This window comes from Antechinus flavipes, chromosome 2 (assembly GCF_016432865.1).
Source record: "Antechinus flavipes isolate AdamAnt ecotype Samford, QLD, Australia chromosome 2, AdamAnt_v2, whole genome shotgun sequence".
NCBI classification, from domain to species: Eukaryota; Metazoa; Chordata; class Mammalia; order Dasyuromorphia; family Dasyuridae; genus Antechinus; species Antechinus flavipes.
This window is the reverse complement of record NC_067399.1, coordinates 371153264-371174281: the sequence shown is the minus strand read 5'-3', so window position 1 is coordinate 371174281 and position 21018 is coordinate 371153264. Positions and strand designations below refer to the sequence as shown.

The 21018-nt window shown below is 38.1% G+C and overlaps 1 protein-coding gene across 1 annotated transcript in view; it reads left to right on the top strand.

Annotated features, from left to right (window-relative positions):
* The first annotated feature begins 3593 nt into the window (after positions 1 to 3593).
* TRMT61A (tRNA methyltransferase 61A) overlaps positions 3594 to 21018 on the top strand; it is a 46972-nt gene continuing 29547 nt past the window's right edge. The window contains exons 1-2 of the mRNA XM_051978306.1: positions 3594 to 3682; positions 8405 to 8765. Coding sequence (XP_051834266.1) covers positions 8435 to 8765 — 331 coding nt within the window. The 5' untranslated portion in view covers positions 3594 to 3682; positions 8405 to 8434. The remainder of the gene's footprint in view (positions 3683 to 8404; positions 8766 to 21018) is intronic.

The following is a 21018-nucleotide window of genomic DNA, read 5'->3' as shown; positions in this document are numbered from 1 at the left end:
GGGAATAGATGTGATGAATAGCGCTCTAGTTCTTTGATCTTGGAACAATATTAAATATTGATAATGACCCAGGCCTTCATGGTAAATATTGACTTGTCCCCATGCTCCTCTTTCTAGATGGTAATGTGCTGATTATGATAACTCCCCCAATACACATTTCAGGTTCATTCAAATGAATTCTATCTAACAACTTAACAGAAAAAAAAAGTAAGTGGAAGAAAAAAATCCATCAGGCCGATGGATGATTCATTAACATATTGATCTTGGACAGACACTGAAGATTGATAGTGAGTTGTCTAGAATTGATTAAGAGAAAGGGAGCCTGTTTTATTGTATTTCAAAAATAGCTTCATGCTTTTAAAAGAAGCTAAGCTTCTCATTTTTTATGATTTAAAAAAAAAACTTACATTTTTGAATTTAGGTATACAAAAAAAAGAACATTTCCATGTACACAGCACAACATAAAAAGAAGATTCGGTAAAGAACCCATGAATTTCCACTTCACACAGTTAGGTTTCCTAAACTATGTAATAAATACTACTCATCTTTTCAAAGCTATCCTATTTTTCGGTGCTTCTTTAAAGTTTTCTTTTGTTCTTTGGACTTTTGTTCCATAGAATTTCCATTTTTGATTTCTTGAAATAGCTTTTAAAAACGATTATTGTGATTAAATGAAGTTACCGAACTATGCCTTAAAACCCAAATTATTCTGGTTTTCACTGAATGGCTGATAACAGACCTAGTCCAAGAGTCTGGAGTGGCTCATTGTTTAGGTTTTGATCTTTAGAATGAATGTAAAATAAGCAATTGTTTTCTATTCCGGCAATAAACTAGAAGCAGCTTCTCATCTTTGTGATGGTAAATTGGTCGATCTTTTTATCTTTAATGGACGTTGCCTCAGAGAAACTGAGAACTGGGAAAGACTTTAATTTAGCAAGGTCTTTCTAATTTTCCAAAGTCACTGGCTGCATCTTCTCTCAACCCTGGACTCCCAAAAACTTTGTAGGAGAGAGAGCTGGGTAGATAATTCAGCACAGTTATGTCTCACTCAAATCTAATTCACAGAAGCAAGTCTAGACATCATGTCATTGTTTCTGTTCAAAGAGGAATGATGAACAAGAAGCTACAATGCTTTTTCCTCCAGGAAATCTTTTCTGACACTTTTCTCTACCTCTCAGTCCTTAAAATTATAATTTTTCTCTCTCTTGAGCTTACTTTGTACTTGTTGTCTAAATATAATTATTTGTATATGCTATCTCTCTACTTTGTAAATAAGCTTGATAGGGACAACAAACTATAATATCTTTTTCTCTTTATACCCCTTCCCCAATTCCAAATATGTTCTCTACATGTATTAGACATTTTGTAAATGTTTACTAGATTTAACTGAATGATTCTAAATCCTTGAGATGATTGGGCGAAAAGGGAATGGAAGCCAAAGGCCAAGTCATCTCTCCCCTGAGATCCTCTGGGTTTTTTCATGACTTAGAGAGCTCAATTTTTATGAAGAGATAGGACTTATTCACATGAGGCAGTTCTGGAACAACTCAAGATAATGGGGGATCCCAATCACAGATAATTTGGCTCACACATGCTGACAAAAACCTTCCTTTAGCCCCAGAAAAGCAGAACTGGTTAGTAAGTCAGCACTGGTCTTTCTACTTCCCTTTCTAATCCCCCTTATCCTCCCCCCTCCCCAATGTTTCATACTTTTCCTCCCAACGTCCACTATGTAAGTACCCTTCTATCCCTTTCCCAACTCAATGGATGAGAACCTGCATGCCATATAAGTTAAAGGGCCAGATCTACTGGGAGACTCCAGTATTCTCTCTGACACATGCTATATGATCTAAGGCAAGACCCCTAACCTCTCTGCCTCCAGGAAGTTTTGCTTGGGTCCAGAGAGTTTCAACATATTGAATTTCCTATATGAATGCACTAATGTACATTGAACTCCTACAATGTGCCAAATCCTAGACATTAGGGAACACAGGATCCATCCTCAAATTGCTTACAGCTCCAGCAGCTGGCGGGGTGGGGTGGGAGGGGGAGAAGGAAGAGAGATCTGAAAGGCTTCATCTAGCTGAGCTTGAAAGGAAATGAAGTATTCTAAGGGACAAAATTGAGGAAAGAGGTGATTGAAGGCACAGGGCCAGTGAAAAGTCATGGAGATGAGTTTTATATTCCCAGCTCCCTGTTCCTCCAAAAGTTTACTGCTAGGATAGAAGTTCAGGGCTGGGATGATGATGGAAGGAGTTTATTGGGATGGTATTTTTTTTTCCAGGATAACCTTACACAGAGGAATTTTGCGAAATAAGATTGGAAAGGTAATTTGGATCTGGTTTACGAAGGTCTTTACCCAGTGGATGAGATTTATATTTTATTCTAGAAGCAGAAGGTAGCTACTGAAGGTGTGTGAGCAGAGAAGTGATATGGTTAGAAAGTTGGGAGAATTGTTCCCAGCCCTTCCTCATTATTTAGTTAATAAAGAGACATTTATTAAGATCTTTCAGTTCAGACATCATGCACAATGCTAATGATAAAAAGGTAAAAATGAAAGTCCCCTCTCTTGAGATCACAACATCCTCTACATTCCTCTTCTGGTTCATCTTGCAGATGAAAGTCCCACTCATTTCCCCCTCAAATGATTTCAATAATGGAGGTGGGAAGACCTGCTCTAAGGAAGGAATTTGAAGAATCTAGGTGGGAGGTCATTACTGTGATGGGTCCTGGAATAGACCGAGAAGAATGGCTATGAGATACTGTGAAGAGAGAATACATAAGACTTGCTACAGTAACAAACTGCAAAGAGAGATGGAAGATCTTGAAATGGGAGGCTTTAGGGTATTCCTGCAAGAAAGCCAGAAATGGGGAAGTCAGAAAGAGGAACGGAGTGGGAGTGGGAGTGGGGAATGACATCACTCGGGCCACAGTGGGTGCATAGGTCTGGACGGGACGGCTTGCCGTTTATGGCCCGTTTGCAGCAAAGGTGGAGGTAAGGGGAAGTGATGATAGGAAGGAGAGCACAGTAAGGGCAAAGACCGACTCATCCCGAGAGTCACTGGCAGAATTCTTGTCTGCGGCAGGGGAGATTTCAGTGCAGTTCTCAGGCATTGACAAGGAGAGGAGGACGAATTACTGAGGGCAAGGCACCCCGCTGCAAGTGGAGAGCGCTCCGGGTCTAGAGCTGAGGGGCCCGAAAGTTTGCTTCTAACATCCTACACGCCCTCGGGCGGGCTACTGACCGTTTGGTGCCTCAGTTTCCCACCTGGAAAGTAAAGAGAATGGCACCGCGGTAGTGTCCCACTTTCGGTCCCATGAGTTCTTCCCACCCGGATCCCGCAGGGCGGCATTCGGACCCCCCTCACCATTGTACTAAGGGCTCGCGACGCACTGACAGCGCTCCCAGGCTACCGCTGAGGAGGGCTTTGTCCTAGCCTGGGCCGCAGCCCGGGACCTGAGCCGGGCGTCCCGGCTGCCGCGGGGACTGGAGGCGGGGCTGGGGGAGGAGCCCGAGCCGCGGGCTCTGCGGCGTCAGCACTGAGCGCCGGGCCAGGAAGCCGAGCCTTCCCGGAGCCGCCGCCGCCGCTGCCGCCGCCGCCGCTGCCCGGAACCACGTGCGGAGCCCGCCCGCGCCGAACCCAGCGGGACCCGGCTGGGCCTGAGCCCCGAGCAGCCCCAGGTGAGGCTCCGAGGCGGGCGGGGCTGCGCTGAAGCAGATCCCAGGGATCCCAGACCACCCCACCCCCACCCCCCAACTCGTGTGGCCAGACTCCAAACGTCCAGGTCCGGTGGTGCGAGCGGGGAACTTTCATCGTTATCCCCAGAGGCCTTCATTTGAAAGTTGGGGGAAAACGAGGCTCAGAAAGTCACAAAATCTCTCCCATGCCCTTTGCTCACGGGCCCCAGTCCTTTTATTCCCTTCCTGTTCTCGGCATATATTCCAAGTCGGGCAATTCATATGCCCCAATTTGTTAACTCTTTCCCCAAAAGGTCAGCTGCTTCTTCACAAAAAGTGTAAGATTTGTTGGAATAAAAAGGGACTTTAAGCACACAAACAGTATACATATTTGTAGAACGTGCAGACTCCTGCCCAAAATATTACAGACATATTAGTGTGTAAAGGGCCTTCATCAACCCACATACACACACATCACCCCCTTCCTTCTGCCCTTTAGAAAGCCTCGTTTCCTTTCAAGCTGAAATCCTGGATGAGGCCTTTCTGATTTCCCTCACTGGGGCTATAAGCTCCTGTGTCTGCTTTATTTTTGAATTCCTAGTATTTAGCACATAGTAGGAATAAAATGAAATATAGTTTACATTACCCCCCCCCCCACATGTTGGCGTATAAAGGGACTTTAAATCCATATGTGTATAATATAACATGCGTACTGTAATATAACTTTTCAATACACGTACTGTGTTACTCTTATCCATAATTCCCCATTTCCCTCTATGCCCTCCATTGTATAGAGATCCCAGCCTCTCCTGCCTGTACATCCCCTTGCCAGCCATCCCTCATTCTCTGAGACATCTCCACCTTTTCAGTCCCTTCCTGGTTCACCTGGCCCTGTTCTTTTTCATGGTCCCCAAGTTTCATTCAGTTTCCCCACCCATATTTACCAGAATCTGTCTCCTGATTCTTGTCATTTATTTCTACATGCCCTCTTTTAAAAGTACCCAGAGACCCCGTGAAAAGTTGACTTATAAGTTTCTGAAGGTATTGAGGATAAGACATTTTGTGCCTTCTTCCCTTCTTTGGTCCAAAAGAGTTCTTGTCTCACTACTTAAACTTAATTCCATAGGGAAAGGGAACAATTGAACTCAATAAACAAATCTCATCTTTTTCTAAGTACTCATTAAGTGGGCATGACAATATTCTCTTTTAGTTATCTTCTTGCTAGCCCATTCCTTCTCAGGACCATTATTCATCTGCCATCTATTAAGGAAGGAAGGAAACAGGCATTTATTAAGTGCCTACTATATGCTTAGTAAGTGTGCTTAATGTATGTAATAGTGCCAGGTAATGTGCTAAGCACTATACAACAACCCTGAGAAGCAGACACTATTATTATTCCCATTTTACTCTAGAGGAAACTGAGGCAGACAGTTTAAGGTGACTTACTCAAGTTCTTATAATGAGTGATTAAGGCTAGATTTCAACTCGAAGTGTTCCTGACTCCTGGTCCATTGTTCTATCCATGCTTGGATTACAAGGATAAACCTCAAGGCTTTGTTTCTGTGCCTTCTTTTCTTTTATATTTTCTCTTGGGATTCTTATGAAATTTAATGAGTTCAATTACTATCTCTATGAAACTTCTTTTAAAATATACATATTTAAATTTTTTATTTTATTAAATATTTTGCAATTACACATAAGACATGTTAACATTAATTTAAAACATTTTCTCTTTTTTTTGGAGGGGGTGTGAGGCAACTGATGTTAAGTGACTTGCCTAAGGTCACACAACTAGTAAATGTTAAGTCTCTTGAACTTGGGTCCTGTTGATTTCAGGGCTTTATCCATTATGCCATCTATCCCCATTTAAAAAAAAATTTAAAGTTCTCCCTATAGCTTGAGAATGAAGTTGTCTCTTAAAATCTTTATATTCATCTTTTTGTTCTGAACTTCAGGTCCTTAATCCCCAGAAGCCAGCTGAATAATTCTACATCTCAGCTTGTTCAAAATAAAATTACTATTTCCCCTCAAGTCTATTCCACTTTTAAACTGATGACTTCTGCTCAGGGAATCTCCATTTTTCCATTCACCCATATTTACAACCTTGGAGTTATCCTTAAATCTTTCCTGCTCCTTTACCCTGTGTCCATTCATTTATCAAGTTTTATTAATTCTATTTTCATATCTCTTACATGGGTCCCTTTTCCTCTCACATAGCCACTACTCTGGTTTAAGCTCTCATTACCTCTTCCCTGAACTATTGTGATGGCCTTATCTGGTCTCTCTACCTCCAGGTTATCCCCTCTCTAATCTATCCTCCACACAACTAACATTAATTTTCCAAATACATATGTTTCACCATAGCCATCAAACAATAAACTCCCAATTTGTTTCAGCTCAGATGATGTCCAGTAATTTAAAGCACTACACGTCAGACACTATTATTTGTGATGTATTTAAAAAAAAAAAGGTAAAGAGATATAGTTTCTGGATAACTAATAATTCTATTATGTTAGCAAAAACTAATAATTAATAAAGACCCCTCTTGGAGAGTAAAATACCTTGTTGGAGTAGGTATTCCTGAGGTGGCAATCAACAAGTTAACTAGTAATGAGAAAGTGAATATTTTGAGAGGGAACTATTCTAATGAGACTGGAAGAATGTAACTTTGATTGTTATTTATGTTATTTACTATTCTTGGATAATCTACACCCAAGATATAAGCCTAAATAGAATACAATGGACCAGAATTCACTTTAGATTAAATTCTTTGTAAATTTTTTAGTGGAGTGGGGCAACAATTCCACCTAGATAAAATGGTCTAGGAAGGATAAGTTTTTGTGCTAGGACTGGGATTTCCTTAAAAAGGATATAATTCTGCTTTTCTCCAATAGGTTATTTTAATAATCATTTCTCTTATACAATAGAAAAATTGTAGTAGCTAGAATAAAATTACCACTAGAATAAAATACAAACATCTCAGCCTGACAAGCCTTAAAAGCCTCCACATTTGACCCCACTTTATCTTTCCAGACTTATTTCAGATTTATTCCCCTTCACAAACTATCATTTCCAACCATGTTTATCTGTTAGCTATTCTCACTCTTCAACAGGCTATTTCTTTTTATACAGGCTCTCCAGAATACCTGGAACATATCCTGAAATTCCTAGTTCCTGGTAACCCCCATGAGTCTTTTAGCACTGGCTAAATCTCCTGTAATTTGTATTTACTAGTGCAAATTCATGCTATATTTCCTTTCAACTCCTATCCCCCAACATACATAGAGTAGAATCTAAATTTTTTGAGATCCGAAAATATTTTAGTTCTTTTTGCTTTTGATGCTCTAGCACAGTGTCTTGTACATTCTAGTTGTATGATAAATATGGAATTAAATGTTTGTATTATATAGTCAATCAATAAACATTGTTAAAATATTTTGGAGATACCCTGTTAACCAGAGCTAAGGAATGGCAAACAGGCTGTGCTCAGAATTTGTTATAACAATAATCCTTAGCATCCTGTATGATATTGCCCTCTAGTAAAGTGTGTTGCTTGGATCGGCCCCAGGTGTTCACTGAGCGATTTACCCTGCCATTTCCCAGGGCCATCCATCGCATGTTCACAATCCCTGTTCCTTGTACTATGCTCCTGTTCCTAAAGAACCTCATAGAGGTTCTGTGATGTTGACCCTTTTCTTCCCCATCTCAGTTACCCAGGTTCTTCTAAATTGTTTCTTTGACCTTGCATTTGGAATCACAGAGTATGGGGAGAAGGGGAGGATAGAGGGATAAAACCAGGCTCTGTCTTTTTGCAGTTCAGTCTAGTGAAACATCAACATAGAATATTATAATACAGAATGATACATGTTGGTATTCTTTGGGATCTGAAAGAGGCAGCTGAATCTGGGGAGTATAGGAGCTCTGAAAGTTTCTTTACTTCTCAGTCTCCATATCTGCAAAATGGGAATGATAATACTTTTATGTATGACCTGCCTCTCAGGGTTGTTAGGAAGAAGACATTTTTAATTTTGTTTTTTATTTTTTTGGTTTAAAATTTTTTTTATCATAGTGTATGATAAATACACATTGCTTTATGAATCATGTTAAGAGAGAATAGTCAGAGCAAAAGAGAAAAAGCATGGTACAGATTTTTTAAAAAAGAAGTGAACATAGCATGTGTTGATTTACATTCAGTCTCCTTAGTTCTTGTTCTGGATACAGATGGCATTTTCTGTCCAAAGTTTGTTGGAATTGCTTTGGACCACTGAACCACTGAGAAGAACCACACCTTTCATAGTTAATCATAGCACATTCTTGCTGTTATTGTATACAATGTATTCCTGGTTCTGTTTGTTTTGCTCAGCATCATTTTGTGTAAATCTTACCAAGTCTTTCTATTAAAATTTTTTTTTATAATAGTATTTTTATTTTTACGAATACGTGCAAAGATACACTTTTGCAAAACCTTGTGTTCCAAATTTTTCTTTCTCTTTTTCTCTAAGACAGCAAGCAATATAAGTTAAACATGTTCAATTCAAAAAGACATTTTTGAAAGCTTAAGGGTTCCATTAATGGAAGATTTACTATTATTATTATTGTTGAATGAGGTGAAAGTTATGCTAAAAAAAATGGAGGTTTTGGGCTTTATGGTAGGAACTGTGTCCTTCCTCTGATCTAGCAGAATGTAAACCCCTTTATATGACTTTGTTCTTTTCTTTCCAAAAGGGCAGGGCAGCCTCAGTAGAGACCTTCATCATGAGTTTTGTCGAGTATGAAGAGCTCATTAAAGAAGGGGATACCGCCATCATTTTTTTGGGCCATGGCTCCATGTTCCCAGTGCAAGTCCAGCATGGGGCTCAGACCCAGACCAAGTATGGTGTGATCCGTCACTCAGCCCATCTCATTGGTCAACCCTATGGCTCCCGGGTTACCTGCAGCAAAGGGGGCTGGGTTTATGTGCTCCATCCCACCCCTGAGCTCTGGACCCTGAACCTGCCACACCGGACCCAGATTCTCTACTCCACAGACATCTCCATCATCACAATGATGCTGGAACTGAAGCCTGGCTCTATTGTTTGTGAATCAGGTGAGCTTAACACTGGGAAGAGTGAGGTCAATTTATATTGGAATATGTCAGCAAGGCTGACTGTAAATGGAAATTTTATAAGTTGAATGCTATTTAAAGGAAGGCTTACCTTACATAGAAGTTTTTTATCAAAGAAATATTTCCCTATCCTCCATTCTTAGACCTTTAAAACATCATAGATTTACAGCTAAAAAAGACCTTCATTACAGTTCAAAAGAAACCTATATGAAAGAGATCAGAGTTTAGATAAAGTGGAATACCTGTCTTCATGGGGTTTGCAGTCTATTAAAGGAGAGAGACACATGTTACATATTAAGTACTTTACAAGAAACAAAATAAGTATGATGAAATCCAAAGAGGAATCTCATTACAGACCAGGGGGAATCAGGGAAGATTTGTTTCTCTGGCATTTCAATAGATTTTTTTTATTTTGTTTTATTTGACGTAGTTTTATTTGATGTTAAGTGATTTGCCTAGGATCATACAGCTATTAAAAATCTGAGGCTATTGGCCCTGAAGTCAGGAGGATTCAAATCCGGCCTCAGACACTTAACATTTCCTAGCTGTTGTGACCCTGGGCAAGTCATTTAGCCCCAATGGCCTCAGCAAAAAAAAAAAAAAAAAAAAAGAATCTGAGGCTGGATTTGAATTCTAGTTCTCCTGATTTTCAGGCCTTTGCAAGAGTTTAGAATTTAACTGACAAAAGAAGAGAAGGAAGGACCTTCTGGGCATAAAAGAATCTGATAGTCAATAAGCATTTATTAAGCACCTGCTATGTACCAAACACTGTTCTAAATGCTGAGGATTTAAAAGAAAGATAATCTTTACCCTCAAGGAGTTTATAATTTAATTTTTAAAAAAGCTAAATGAAAATGAACTCATTTGATCTTTGTAATAATCCTGTGAAGTCAGTGCAATTACTGTTCCCATTCTACAACCAGGGAAACTGAGGCAGGCATAAATTAACTAATTTGCCCAGTGCGCTAACACAGGAAACATCTGAGGCCATCTTTGAACTCATATTTGACTCCACGTCTAGCACTTCATCTATTGCACCATTTAGCAACTTCCTAGCAACAGGCTTCCTCCAGGAGAGATCTAAGGTTATTAGACTGTCAGTAAATAGCAAAACCAGGCTCTCAGATTCTGAATATAGGCTTTTGTCACTATCCCAGGATCCTTTCCTTAGCCAGTGAGGTAGGGCATGGGTGATGTTTCTGGGGATCCCATTCCTTTATCTATTTAAATTGAAAGGCTAGAACTACATGATCTCATAATATCCCTTCCAGCTCTTAATCTGTGATCCTTCCAACTCTGAGATTCCAGGAGTCCAATGAATGAACGAAGGAGTATAAAAGTGCCAAATCCTGCTTGGCAAGAGGGTGGGCTGTTCAGCACTTTCTTTACTTTCTGGAGACATTCCAGAAGTCTCAGTCTATTTCTCTGTCCCCAGGGAGGCTGATTAGAACTAGTCATCTCCTATTATTTTCTTCACTGTTCCCCCTATTTCTGCCCAGTGAGTAAGTAAGTGAGTGAGTGAGTAAGTGAGTATTTTTTACAGGTCAATTCACTAAACAGAGAAAGGCACATGAATTAACAAAAGGTTCTCTAGTCTGGAAATCAGGTGATTGACTTATGTTCTGTGACCTTGGACATGTCTCAGTAAACTATCAGGAAACTATTATCCCCACCCTGTCATTCTCTTAGAGCTTTTTGGGATTCTGGAAGGAGTTATGTTTCCTGAAAAGATCTAAGACTCCATTCCCAGTCCTGGGAGGTGGGTGGGAGAATGTATTAATTAAATTGAATATGTTCTCTCATTCTCCCATGCATCAGTCCAGGCTTGGCTGCCCGCCAGACCCCTATTGGAGCTTCCATCTGTCCCTTTCCCTAGTTTCTGATTGGTGTGAGCTTCATGGACCTGATAATGATATTTTTTCAATATTCTTGTGTTGAACATAACATTTAATCATTTGTAAAGTCTGTTTCCATCTGCCATCTCGTTTGAATTCTTATAATAATGCTATTTGGGGGATGTTGATGTTTTAAAATGCTGTATATTGAAATCTCCCTGTTCTGATAGGCTTAATTGAGCAAATCACCTGAGTAGAGGTGTTGTCTCAGCACATTTATTTTTACTGCAATTAGAATGGAAGTTTCTTGAAGGCAGGAACTGTTTCATTTATGTCTTTGTTGTTCTCCACTGCTGGTCATATTTAATAAATGCTGGTTTAGTTGAATCCAGGCCATACTCCTATCTTCAGCTAAGAGAAAGGAAATTATGAAAAGAAAAAAAGATGGGGAAAGGACAGAAAGGTGTGAACTAGAGGAAGAGAGAGAGAGAGAGAAGACAAAGGGAATTAGAAAGAAATGGAGGGAAAAAACCCAGTAGGAATGAAAGAGATGGAGAGGAAACAAAAAGAATGATGAAAGGAACAGGAAATAGAGATGGAAAGAGATAGGGAGAGGAGACAAGAAAGCAATGAGAGAGAGAGAGAAGGGTTTATTGAAGCCATAGGCGGCAGATGGACTTTTTTTTTTTAAATTTTCAGTAGTATTTTATTTTTCCAAATACAGATATAATTTCCAACATTCATTTTTGTAAGTCTTTGTGTTTCAAATTTTTCTCCCTTCCCTAAGACAGCAAGCAATCTGATATAGGTTCATTCTGTGCAGTTCTTTTAAATATATTTCTATATTTGTCATGTTGTATAAGAAAAATTAGACCAAAAGGGAAAAAAAACATAAGAATGGGGGGGAAAAGGCAAGCAAACAGCAAACAAAGTGAAAATACTATGTTTAAATCCACATCCAATCTCCATAATTCTCTCTCTGCATGCAGATGGCGTTTTCCATCCTAATTCTTAGAATGTGGGAAATAGATTATTGGCCTTTTCCAAAAGCAAAGGTACTGTTAATTTGATTAATAATATTGATTGAGAAATGCAAGATTGGCAAAAAGTGAGAATAGTATGGATTTTTGTTTTAATACTTCAGAAAGCATTAAAGTTGCTGGGATGGGGGAGAAGAGTGTATGGTCCTACCATCCACTGAAAAACTGGATAGAATGTGAAATAGGGCCCCCTACATTAGATAGTCAATTATGGGAGTTTTCATTTACTTATTCATCAGATAGTTTACTCAGCTGATCTTTGCATGACATGGTCTTGAGTTTCCTCACTGATCATCCTCTTCTGGATTCACTCTAGCTTTTCAAAGTCCTTCCCAAACTATAGCATCCAGAATTGAACACTAGCTATTGTCTGATTTGGGGAGAATATAATGAGATTATTATTTTTCATGTTCTGGATCTCATCATCTCTTGATGTTTCCACAGGATAATTTTAGATTTCATGAGCTTGTGATCCACTAAAATCAGTAGATCTGTTTCATAGATTATTTCATAGATATATAACCAATTCTGTACTTGGGATGTTGGTATTTTGGCTTTGATATATATCTGTGTGAAATTTCATTTCATTATCACTTTATTTTAACTTATCAAGATGTTTTTGTATGCAATTCTATCAGACAGGCTATCAACTGTCCTCCTGGCTTTATCATCTCCAGATTTGATAAAAATATGTCTTCTTTGCCTTCTTCCAAATCCTTAATAAAATATTAAACAACATAGAACTAAGAATGCTTATAAGGACTCTCAGATGTATACATCTCCCAGCTACTGATAATTTCTCCTATTTAAGGAGTCTTGAATTCACCAAATCTTATTCATTAGCCCATGTCTCTCATTTTGTCACAAAAATGCCTTCAGAAGTTGTCAAATACTTGACTGAAATTAGAGTCCAACATCTTAAACTGTGGTTCACAATCCCATATGGGGTCTTGTAACTGAATGTAACTGAGTCATGAAATTATGATTTCTTATCAGTAAATATTTGATTTGTGTACCTATTTTATATACCTGTATATTTGAAGTCATGTACAAATTTCTTGGCTGAAAAGGAGTTGTGAGTAGAAAAAGTTTTAAGAAGCCTTGATCTAGATCATCCATATCAACAACACTCTCCCAATATTTCCTGTAGCAGGAATCGGAACAAAGTTAGTCCACCATGAATTATTTATTTTCCTTTCTTCTAAACGGCAGCAAACATCTCTTTATTGATATATTCTAGATTTTGCCAGGAATTGAGATCAAGGTCTCTGGCCTTTTAAGGTGCAGATTTTACTTTCTGGTGTTTGGGTTTTTTGTTTTTGTTTTTATTCGCCCTCTACTATTCCTGTTGTTTATGACCTTTCAGAGATCACTGATAATGGTTCAGGAATCACCTCCATTCTTTTTATTTTTAAATTTTTAAATTCATTTTGAACTTAATTTTTCTCAATTAAAGCTTTTTATTTACAAAACATATGCATAGGTAATTTTTCATTATTGACCCTTGCAAAATTTTCTGTCCCAAATTTTTCCCTCCTTTCCCCCACCTCCACCCCTAGATGGCAGGTAGTCCAATACATGTTAAATGTGTTAAAATATATGTTAAATCCAATATATGCATACATATTTATACAGTTATCTTGCTGCACAAGAAAAATTTGACCAAGAAGGAAAAAAAAAACCCTGAGGAAGAAAACAAAAAAAGTAAATAAAAGTGGAAATGCTATGTTGTGGTCCATACGTAGTTCCCCCAGTCCTCTCTCTGGATGTAGATGGCTTTCTTCATCATTGAAGAATTGGAACTGGTTTGAATCATCACATTGTTGAAGAGAGCCACATCCATCAGAATTGATCATTGTGTAGTCTTCTTGTTGCCATGTATCATGTTGCCATCTCTTGGTTCTGCTCATTTCACTTAGCATCAGTTCATCCAGGCATCTCTGAAATCAAACTGTTGGTCATTTCTTACTGAACAATAGTATTCCATAACATTCATATACCACAATTTATTCAGCCATTCTCCAATTGATGGCTATCTACTCAGTTTCCAGTTTCTGGCCACTACAAAGAGGGCTGCCACAAACATTTTTGCACATGTAGTTCCCTTTCCCTCCTTTAAGATTTCTTTGGAATATAAGCCCAGTAGAAACACTGCTGGGTCAAAGGGTATCACAGTTTGATAACTCTTTGAGCATAGTTGAACTTAAATTTGAGCAAAGTTAAACTTAAAGACACAAAAAAATAACATTTCCATTTACACACAGCACAGCCTAAAAGGAGGATTCTCTATAAAACATGAATTTACATTTTATATTGTTTGGTTTTTTGAAAAATTATGTAATAAGAACTTCTCACCATTTTTGAAGCTATTATGCTTTATATGCTTTCTTTTACATTCTTTCAATCTCTGTTTTGTGCCTTTTATATATTTTTCTCTCCTTCCTCCCCCTCCTCACTTTAGAGATAATTATTATTTGACACAAATAATGCATACATATATGTAATATTATATACTATGTAATATATATGTATAATACTATACATCCTTCTATTTATCTACTCTTTCTCTGGAGTCAGTATTTTTCTTCATAAGTCCTTTGTAGTCAGTTTGGGCATTTTTTCATACTCAGAGTAACTTAATTACTTAAAGTTGATCTTAAAACAATATTCTTATTACTGTATACAGTCTTCTCTTGGTTCTGTTAATTATAATTTCATGCTGATCTTTCCATGTTTTTTCTAAATTCAATGAGTTCATCATTTCTTATAGACCAGCAGTATTCCACATCACGATCATGTACAATCAAAGGGTATAAGTGGTTTGGTTTTTTCCCCAAAAATTTATTATGATTACTATAAAAATGAGAAAAGCACCTGTATATGCAAAAAATGTTTGTAGCAGCCATTTTTGTAGTGGCAAGGAACTGGAAATTGAGCTTTTCAGTTGGGAATGGCTGAAGAAGTTATAGTATATGAATATAATGGAATATTTTTGTTCAACAAGAAATGATGAGCAGGCTGATTTCAGAAAAGCCTAGAAAAACTTACATGAACTGATGCTAAGTGAAGTGAGTAGAAGCAAGAGAACAAGATTACATGATAATCAACTGTGATGGACTTGGCTCTTTTCAACAATGAGGTGATTCAAGGCAATTCCAATAGATTTGTGATGGAAAGAGCCATCCACATCCAGAGAAAGAACAATGGAGACTAAATGTGGATCAAAGCATAATATTTTCACTTTTTGTTGTTTGTTTGTTTGTTTGTTTCCTTATGTTTTTCTTTTTTTTCTTTTACCTTTTTAATCTGATTTTTCTTATGCAGCATGACAAATATGGAAATATGTTTAGAAGAATTGCAGGATTATTTGCTGTCTATGGGAAGGAATAAGAGGGAGTGAAAAAGAAAAATTTGGCACACAAGGTTTTGCAAAGGTGGATGTTGAAAACTATCTTTGCATGTATTTGGAATAATAAAATACTATTTAAAAAAAAAGAGTCACCTTCATGATCTCTAAGGACCTTTCCAGCTATAAATCTGTGATTCTTTTATTTCACTGTAAAATTTTAGGTCATGAGATCCTGCCTATAAACCTTTTGATACTTGCTTTCCCCAAATTTAATGTGCCTCTCAGTCTGGGCCTTGGCTTTCAAAAATTCTAGGACACAATGGTTATGTATCTCCAAAGTTTTAACTATTTCTACTTCAGCAATCAGTTTTCTCATCATTCATTAGCACTAGATCCAGATTAGCAGCTTCCTTTATTGTTTCCTGCATCTTTTGAAGAATGAAATTCCAAAGTCAAGCCAAGAATGTGTCATCTCTTCAGCCTTTGGCAGAGAGAGAGCCTCAGCATGTCTGGTAATTGAAGTCTCCCATCACTACTATATCATATATCCATGCTGGGTAGTGAGCTCCCTATTACCAGAGTTTCTGTAGCAGAATCTGGGTAACCACTTGTTGGGCTTGTCAGAATGGGGGATTACGTCTTAGGTACAGGTTGGAATATAACCTCTTAGGGGCCTCCTATAACTGTAAAAGTCTGGGATAGGGCCAGGGCCCTTGGTCTAAGTGTACCATGGACATAGTCTAGCCTTGGTTATACATGGAGTGAGCCCTTGGACAGGGAGAAGGAAAAGGAGATGGAAAGAGAGAAGAGGAGAAAAGAAGAATCCCCTTGTATTTAGTCAGGAGACATGACTTAATTAACTATGTGAGTGAGCCTCTTCCCATCTTCTCCCAAAGTAAAATACAGGGGCTGGCCTATATAATTTCTAAAGCCTTCTCTAGCTCTGACATTCTGAATATTTCATGTTCTGAGGGCACTCCCAGCTATACTTTTATGATTTTTGTGGGCAGCGAGAATATAGCAAAATGGCCTATTGCATGATCTGATTTTTCTGTACATAATTGACTGAGCCCAGCTTCACAGTCACACTCAGTGAGCAGGCCCTGCTATCTGGAAGGCAAACAATAGTGAGGAGATTTAAGCTGCGGGGGCTTCTTGCTGTGGTCCTTTAGCTAAAGCTGATCCCTTTCTGCTCTAAGGGACTAATTCTAAGCTGGTGTGGTCCCTTTAAAAGATGATTGGGTTTTGCTTGTGACTTGAGGATTGAATGAGTTCTTTGTTTGAGGTCTGTTGTCATCCTGCTTTTCCTGTTGAGGATTGTAATGGAGGGGGGGGGGGTGTTGGGGAAAGGGAATTTAGAGTAGAAAAGGCTTTTTGATGGGCTGTCTTTCCCTCATCAAAGAGAAGCACAGAATGTCAGTCTTGGAGGTACTTTGCATAATAGAATGTGAGGGCTGTTGGGAGCTCTAGAGTATAGGTTGTCCCCATATCTGGAAGGGACCTTAAAGTTAGTCTAATCCAACCATCTTATTTTTAAGAAGGAGAAACTGAGGCTCAGAGGGAACGTGATTTACCTAGGGTCACATAGCAGATAAGGATTTGAACCCCCAAATTGGCTTTTGGAGAGAGAGGTCAGACCTATAGTGTCATTCATTCACCTGAGGCTGATCAAAGAGCTATCAAACTATACATACACCCTTTGTTCCATCAGAATCTCTACTGGGGCCCTATTCCAAAGATCATAAAAAAGGGAAAGGACCCACATGTGCAAAAGTGTTTGTAGCAGTCCTTTTTGAGATGTCAAGGAATTAGAAATTGGGTGGATGCCCATCATTTGGGGCATGGCTAAATAAGTTTTGGTATATAGAAGTAATGGAATACTATTGTTTTTTAAGGAATGATGAGTAGGTGAATTTCAGAAAAAACCTGGAAATACTTACATGAACCAATGCTGAGTGAAGTAAATAGAACCATAACCTTATAAACAGTAACATTAAGACTATGTAGTGATTAACTATGATAGCCCTAGCTCTTCTCAGTAGTACCGTGATCCAAGAAAATTCCAGTAGATTTGTGATAGAAAATGCCAGAGAGAGAACTATGGAAACTAAATGTAGATCACAACATATAATTTTCACTCTTTTTTGTTTTTTCTTCCTCAGATTTTTCCCTTTAGTTTTTATTTTCTTCTCTCACAACATGACTAATATGGAAATATGTTTAAAGTAATTGTATAGTATAATCTATATCAGATTGCTTGCTATTTTGGAGAGAAGGCAGGGAAGGGAAGAAAGAAAAATTTGGAATCTTACAAAAAAGAAAGCAGAAATTTGACATAAATCAAATAACCTCAATTTTTAAAAAAATGATCTGAGAGCAAGTTTGTGGTGCTATCACTGGAAGTGCCTTAGAATCACAGAGTGTCAGAATTGAAAGGGGCTTCCCAGCTCCAATTCTGTGATTCCCATAGGCAGTAAGTGTGTAGCATAAGGCTTACATCTTGGTCTGCTCTGTTTCCAGATAATGGACAGAGAATCTTGCTCTCCAGTCACATCTTCATTACTGATAAAAAGATCATAGAGACCTTCTAATTTAAGCCTTTTCATTTTTCGGCTAGAGAAATAGGTCCAGAGAGAGACAGCGACATGGGTAGGATTTTATTCTAGATTTTCAGATTGCCATGTTTTAGGGCATTTTCAATTATAGCATGATAAAGATACAGGCCTTCTCTGGGCAGCCAGTCCAAACTGGCCTTGTCTGACTCTAAGTTATATTGGGACCTAAGTTTCAATAGAGGCTGTCTTGGAATTAGTTACTCAAGGAAGGAGAGCAGAGTTTTTCCCTTTCTTCCCAGCCAACTTCTTCCAGAATAGTGGGAGGGATTGGAATAATGATGAGGGTTTAGAACAATGGTTGTTCAGATATCGGCCCCAGCCCCTAGGTCACCCAGCACTTGTGGGAAGCTCTGTCTTGTTTTTTTTTTTTTTTTTTTTTTAACTGATGTTAGGAGATTTTGATGTTTGCAATTATGAATCTCAGAATCATTTTTCACAACTGAGGAAATCTTCCTTTTCTACATCAATTTTGGCTGACAGTTTGGAGATGTAGGTCTCTTTCTCAGCTTTGCCTGATGCTTGCTGTGTCATTTGGAGTTTATGTCTCTCACGGGGCCTCTTTCTTTTTTACAGAATGAGGATTATAATCCTGCTTCTCTTCGAAAGGTCATTATGAGCTTTTGGAAGACAAGAATTATATAAAACACCCATTTTTACCTAGGACTCCCTAGGTTAGAAAGACTACTGAGTGACTTTCTTTTGATGAGGGAAAAATATTCCAGATCTGCCTGAAAAACATCAACAACTTTTTAAAAAATATTTTTTGGTTTCTTTTTCCATCAACTTAATTTTTCAGTATATCCTTCCTCATTCCCCCTCTGATAGAGACATTCATTATAACAAAAAAGAAAAAATAGCAAAACTAATCAACAAGACATCTTAAGTAAATTGATCTTATATAGTCAAACATATATTAAGCCTCTATTATTATATTAGTCTAGGCCTTATTTTTCCACATTCCCTTGAACATTGGCTATTGCTATTTTTTGTCTTCTTTATCAGTTTACTGGGTGTGAGATAAAATCTCCAAGTTGTTTTGACTTAGAGTTGTTTTTCCTTAACCCTTTTATTTCTAGGACTCCTATCCCACAACCCTGATGGTTGGACAGGTAAGTAACTCTTAGGACCTATTCAAGTCCTAAGACCTATTCACTATCAAGTGAAAAGAGTGTGTCAGTCTACTTATTTAAGACTTCACTTCCCAACTTTCCAAAACAGAATCCTCCTAGTCCCTGACCATCACTCAGTTCAGTGTTTTCTCCCTCTATTAGCATTTAAGCTTCTTGAAATCAAGGGCTGTCTACTTTTGTTTTTATCTCCCAGCCTTTACTTAGCCAATGCTTGGCACATGGTAAGCGCTTAATGAATGTGATTGGGGGGAAGGGGAAGAATTGTTTTGAAAAGTTTTTGTTCATATTCTTTGACCACATCCATTGGGAAAGGGCATTTGTTGTTACATATATTTGGTGTGTGTGTGTGTGTGTCTTGGATAAGAAACAATCTGATATTTGATATAAAGATTATTTTCCATTTGATTTCAAACGTTCTTATTCTCATTGCACTGATTTTGTTCCTGAAAAGACAAGGATTTGTTTCAAGTTCATGCAGTCAAAATTATCTATTTTGGCTTTCTTCTGTGATTACCTCTGTCCTTTCTTTAATTAAGAATTCTCCTATTAGCCATAGCTAAAAAAAAAGTCCCTGATTGGTTTCTCTTTTTATTTATTTCAATAGTATGTAATATTTAGTATTCTGGTCATTTATTCATTTTGAGTTTATTGTGATCTAGTTAGGTGGCAGATCAGTGGATAGAGCCCTGGGCCTGGTAACAAGATGACCTGAATTCAAATGCAGCCTCAGAGACTTAGCAGGTCTGTGACCTTGGTTTCCTCAATTATAAAAAGGGAGTAAAAATAACATAATTGTGAGGTTCAAATGAGATAATGATGTCTTCATTGTTAGGTGTGGTTAGCAGTGGAACTGATAAAAATTAATCCCTGAGGCAGATAGGGAAAAAGCACTGATAGAGTTCAGTTTAGCTCCCTGGAACCCCCTCTGGGGAAGTGTTCCAGTCTGAAATCCAAGTCATGTGAAACCCCTGGGACTCACCCTCTGTAGAAGTCTCCTGAGCTGTCTCACCTTGCCATGTCCTGTCAAATCTCAGTCATGTCCCTGAGGTTAAATTTTCCCTGTAAAATCTACTTCTGGTCATCCCATGGCTGCTGCCCTCCTTTGGGTCAGTCTGCCAGGGCACTCTGCCTCGTGGTAATTTTTCTCTTCCCCTTCTCCCATGCCACGAGATATCTCCCCCAACTCCACTATGCTTCCCAATCCTACTTCTTACAACTAATTAATTCTTTTAGAGTGCTCCGTCCCTTTCAGGATTTAGCCTGCCTGCTAAGGGCACGTCCCAACCTCATGGGCAGCTCCCTTTTTACTAGGTAATTGTGAGTTCCACTGAGGAACTTGTCTTTCATATGCTCTCCCACTCTATTTCATATTTACCATTCCTGATTTATATTGTATCCCTTCAATAATTCTAAATTAATCTAACTTTTGCCAAAGAGAATGGCCATTGTGAATTTTTCACATGACTTAATCCCATCTTTTGGTTTCTGCCATCATTTGATGTTTCTAATCACCCACATCATTTTGATCCTTGAACCACATTAATGATATTATGAAGTGCTTAGAATAGTACCTAGCACATGGTAGGAGCTTCATAAACGGTTGTTATTATTAGGTAGGTTTAAACCTATTCATACTGCTTTTGCAATTTTCCCAGAAATTATTGTTGAATAATGTATGTTCTTAGGTTTATTGAACACTGGATTATTAAGTTTAATTGCTTCTGGTTCTTTTTTATCTTGTCTGTTCCATTGACACTCTTCTATTTTTTAACTAGTTCAAAATACTTTTTATGATGAATGGTTTAGTCATCATTTATTAAGCCTCAGTTATTTAACACTACATGTTGTGCTATTTGCTAGAGATACAAAAAGAGACCAGAAACACAAGGTTTTGCTAGGGTGAATGTTGAAAACTATCTTTGCATGTATTTGGAAAAATAAAATACTATTAAAAATATAATATAAAGACCAAAGGAAATAATTTTTTTTTTTTAAAGAGACCAGAGGTGGAAATTACATGCAAACAAAGCTGAATTAGTTTCTACTAAGTGACTGAATTTATTCTGGGGAAAAGTTGTATTTTGATGCTGATCGTTTTTTACAGAACAATAATATTCCATGGAAATACTATCGATTTTCTGAGTTCTATTTGTGTCCTGCTCTTTTACTGAAGTTATTGTCTCAGGTGATATGGGGATGTAGACACCAGATGATAGAGCCCCAAAAGTTGGGGAAGAATTCACAATGGCCGTTGTCTTTGACAAAA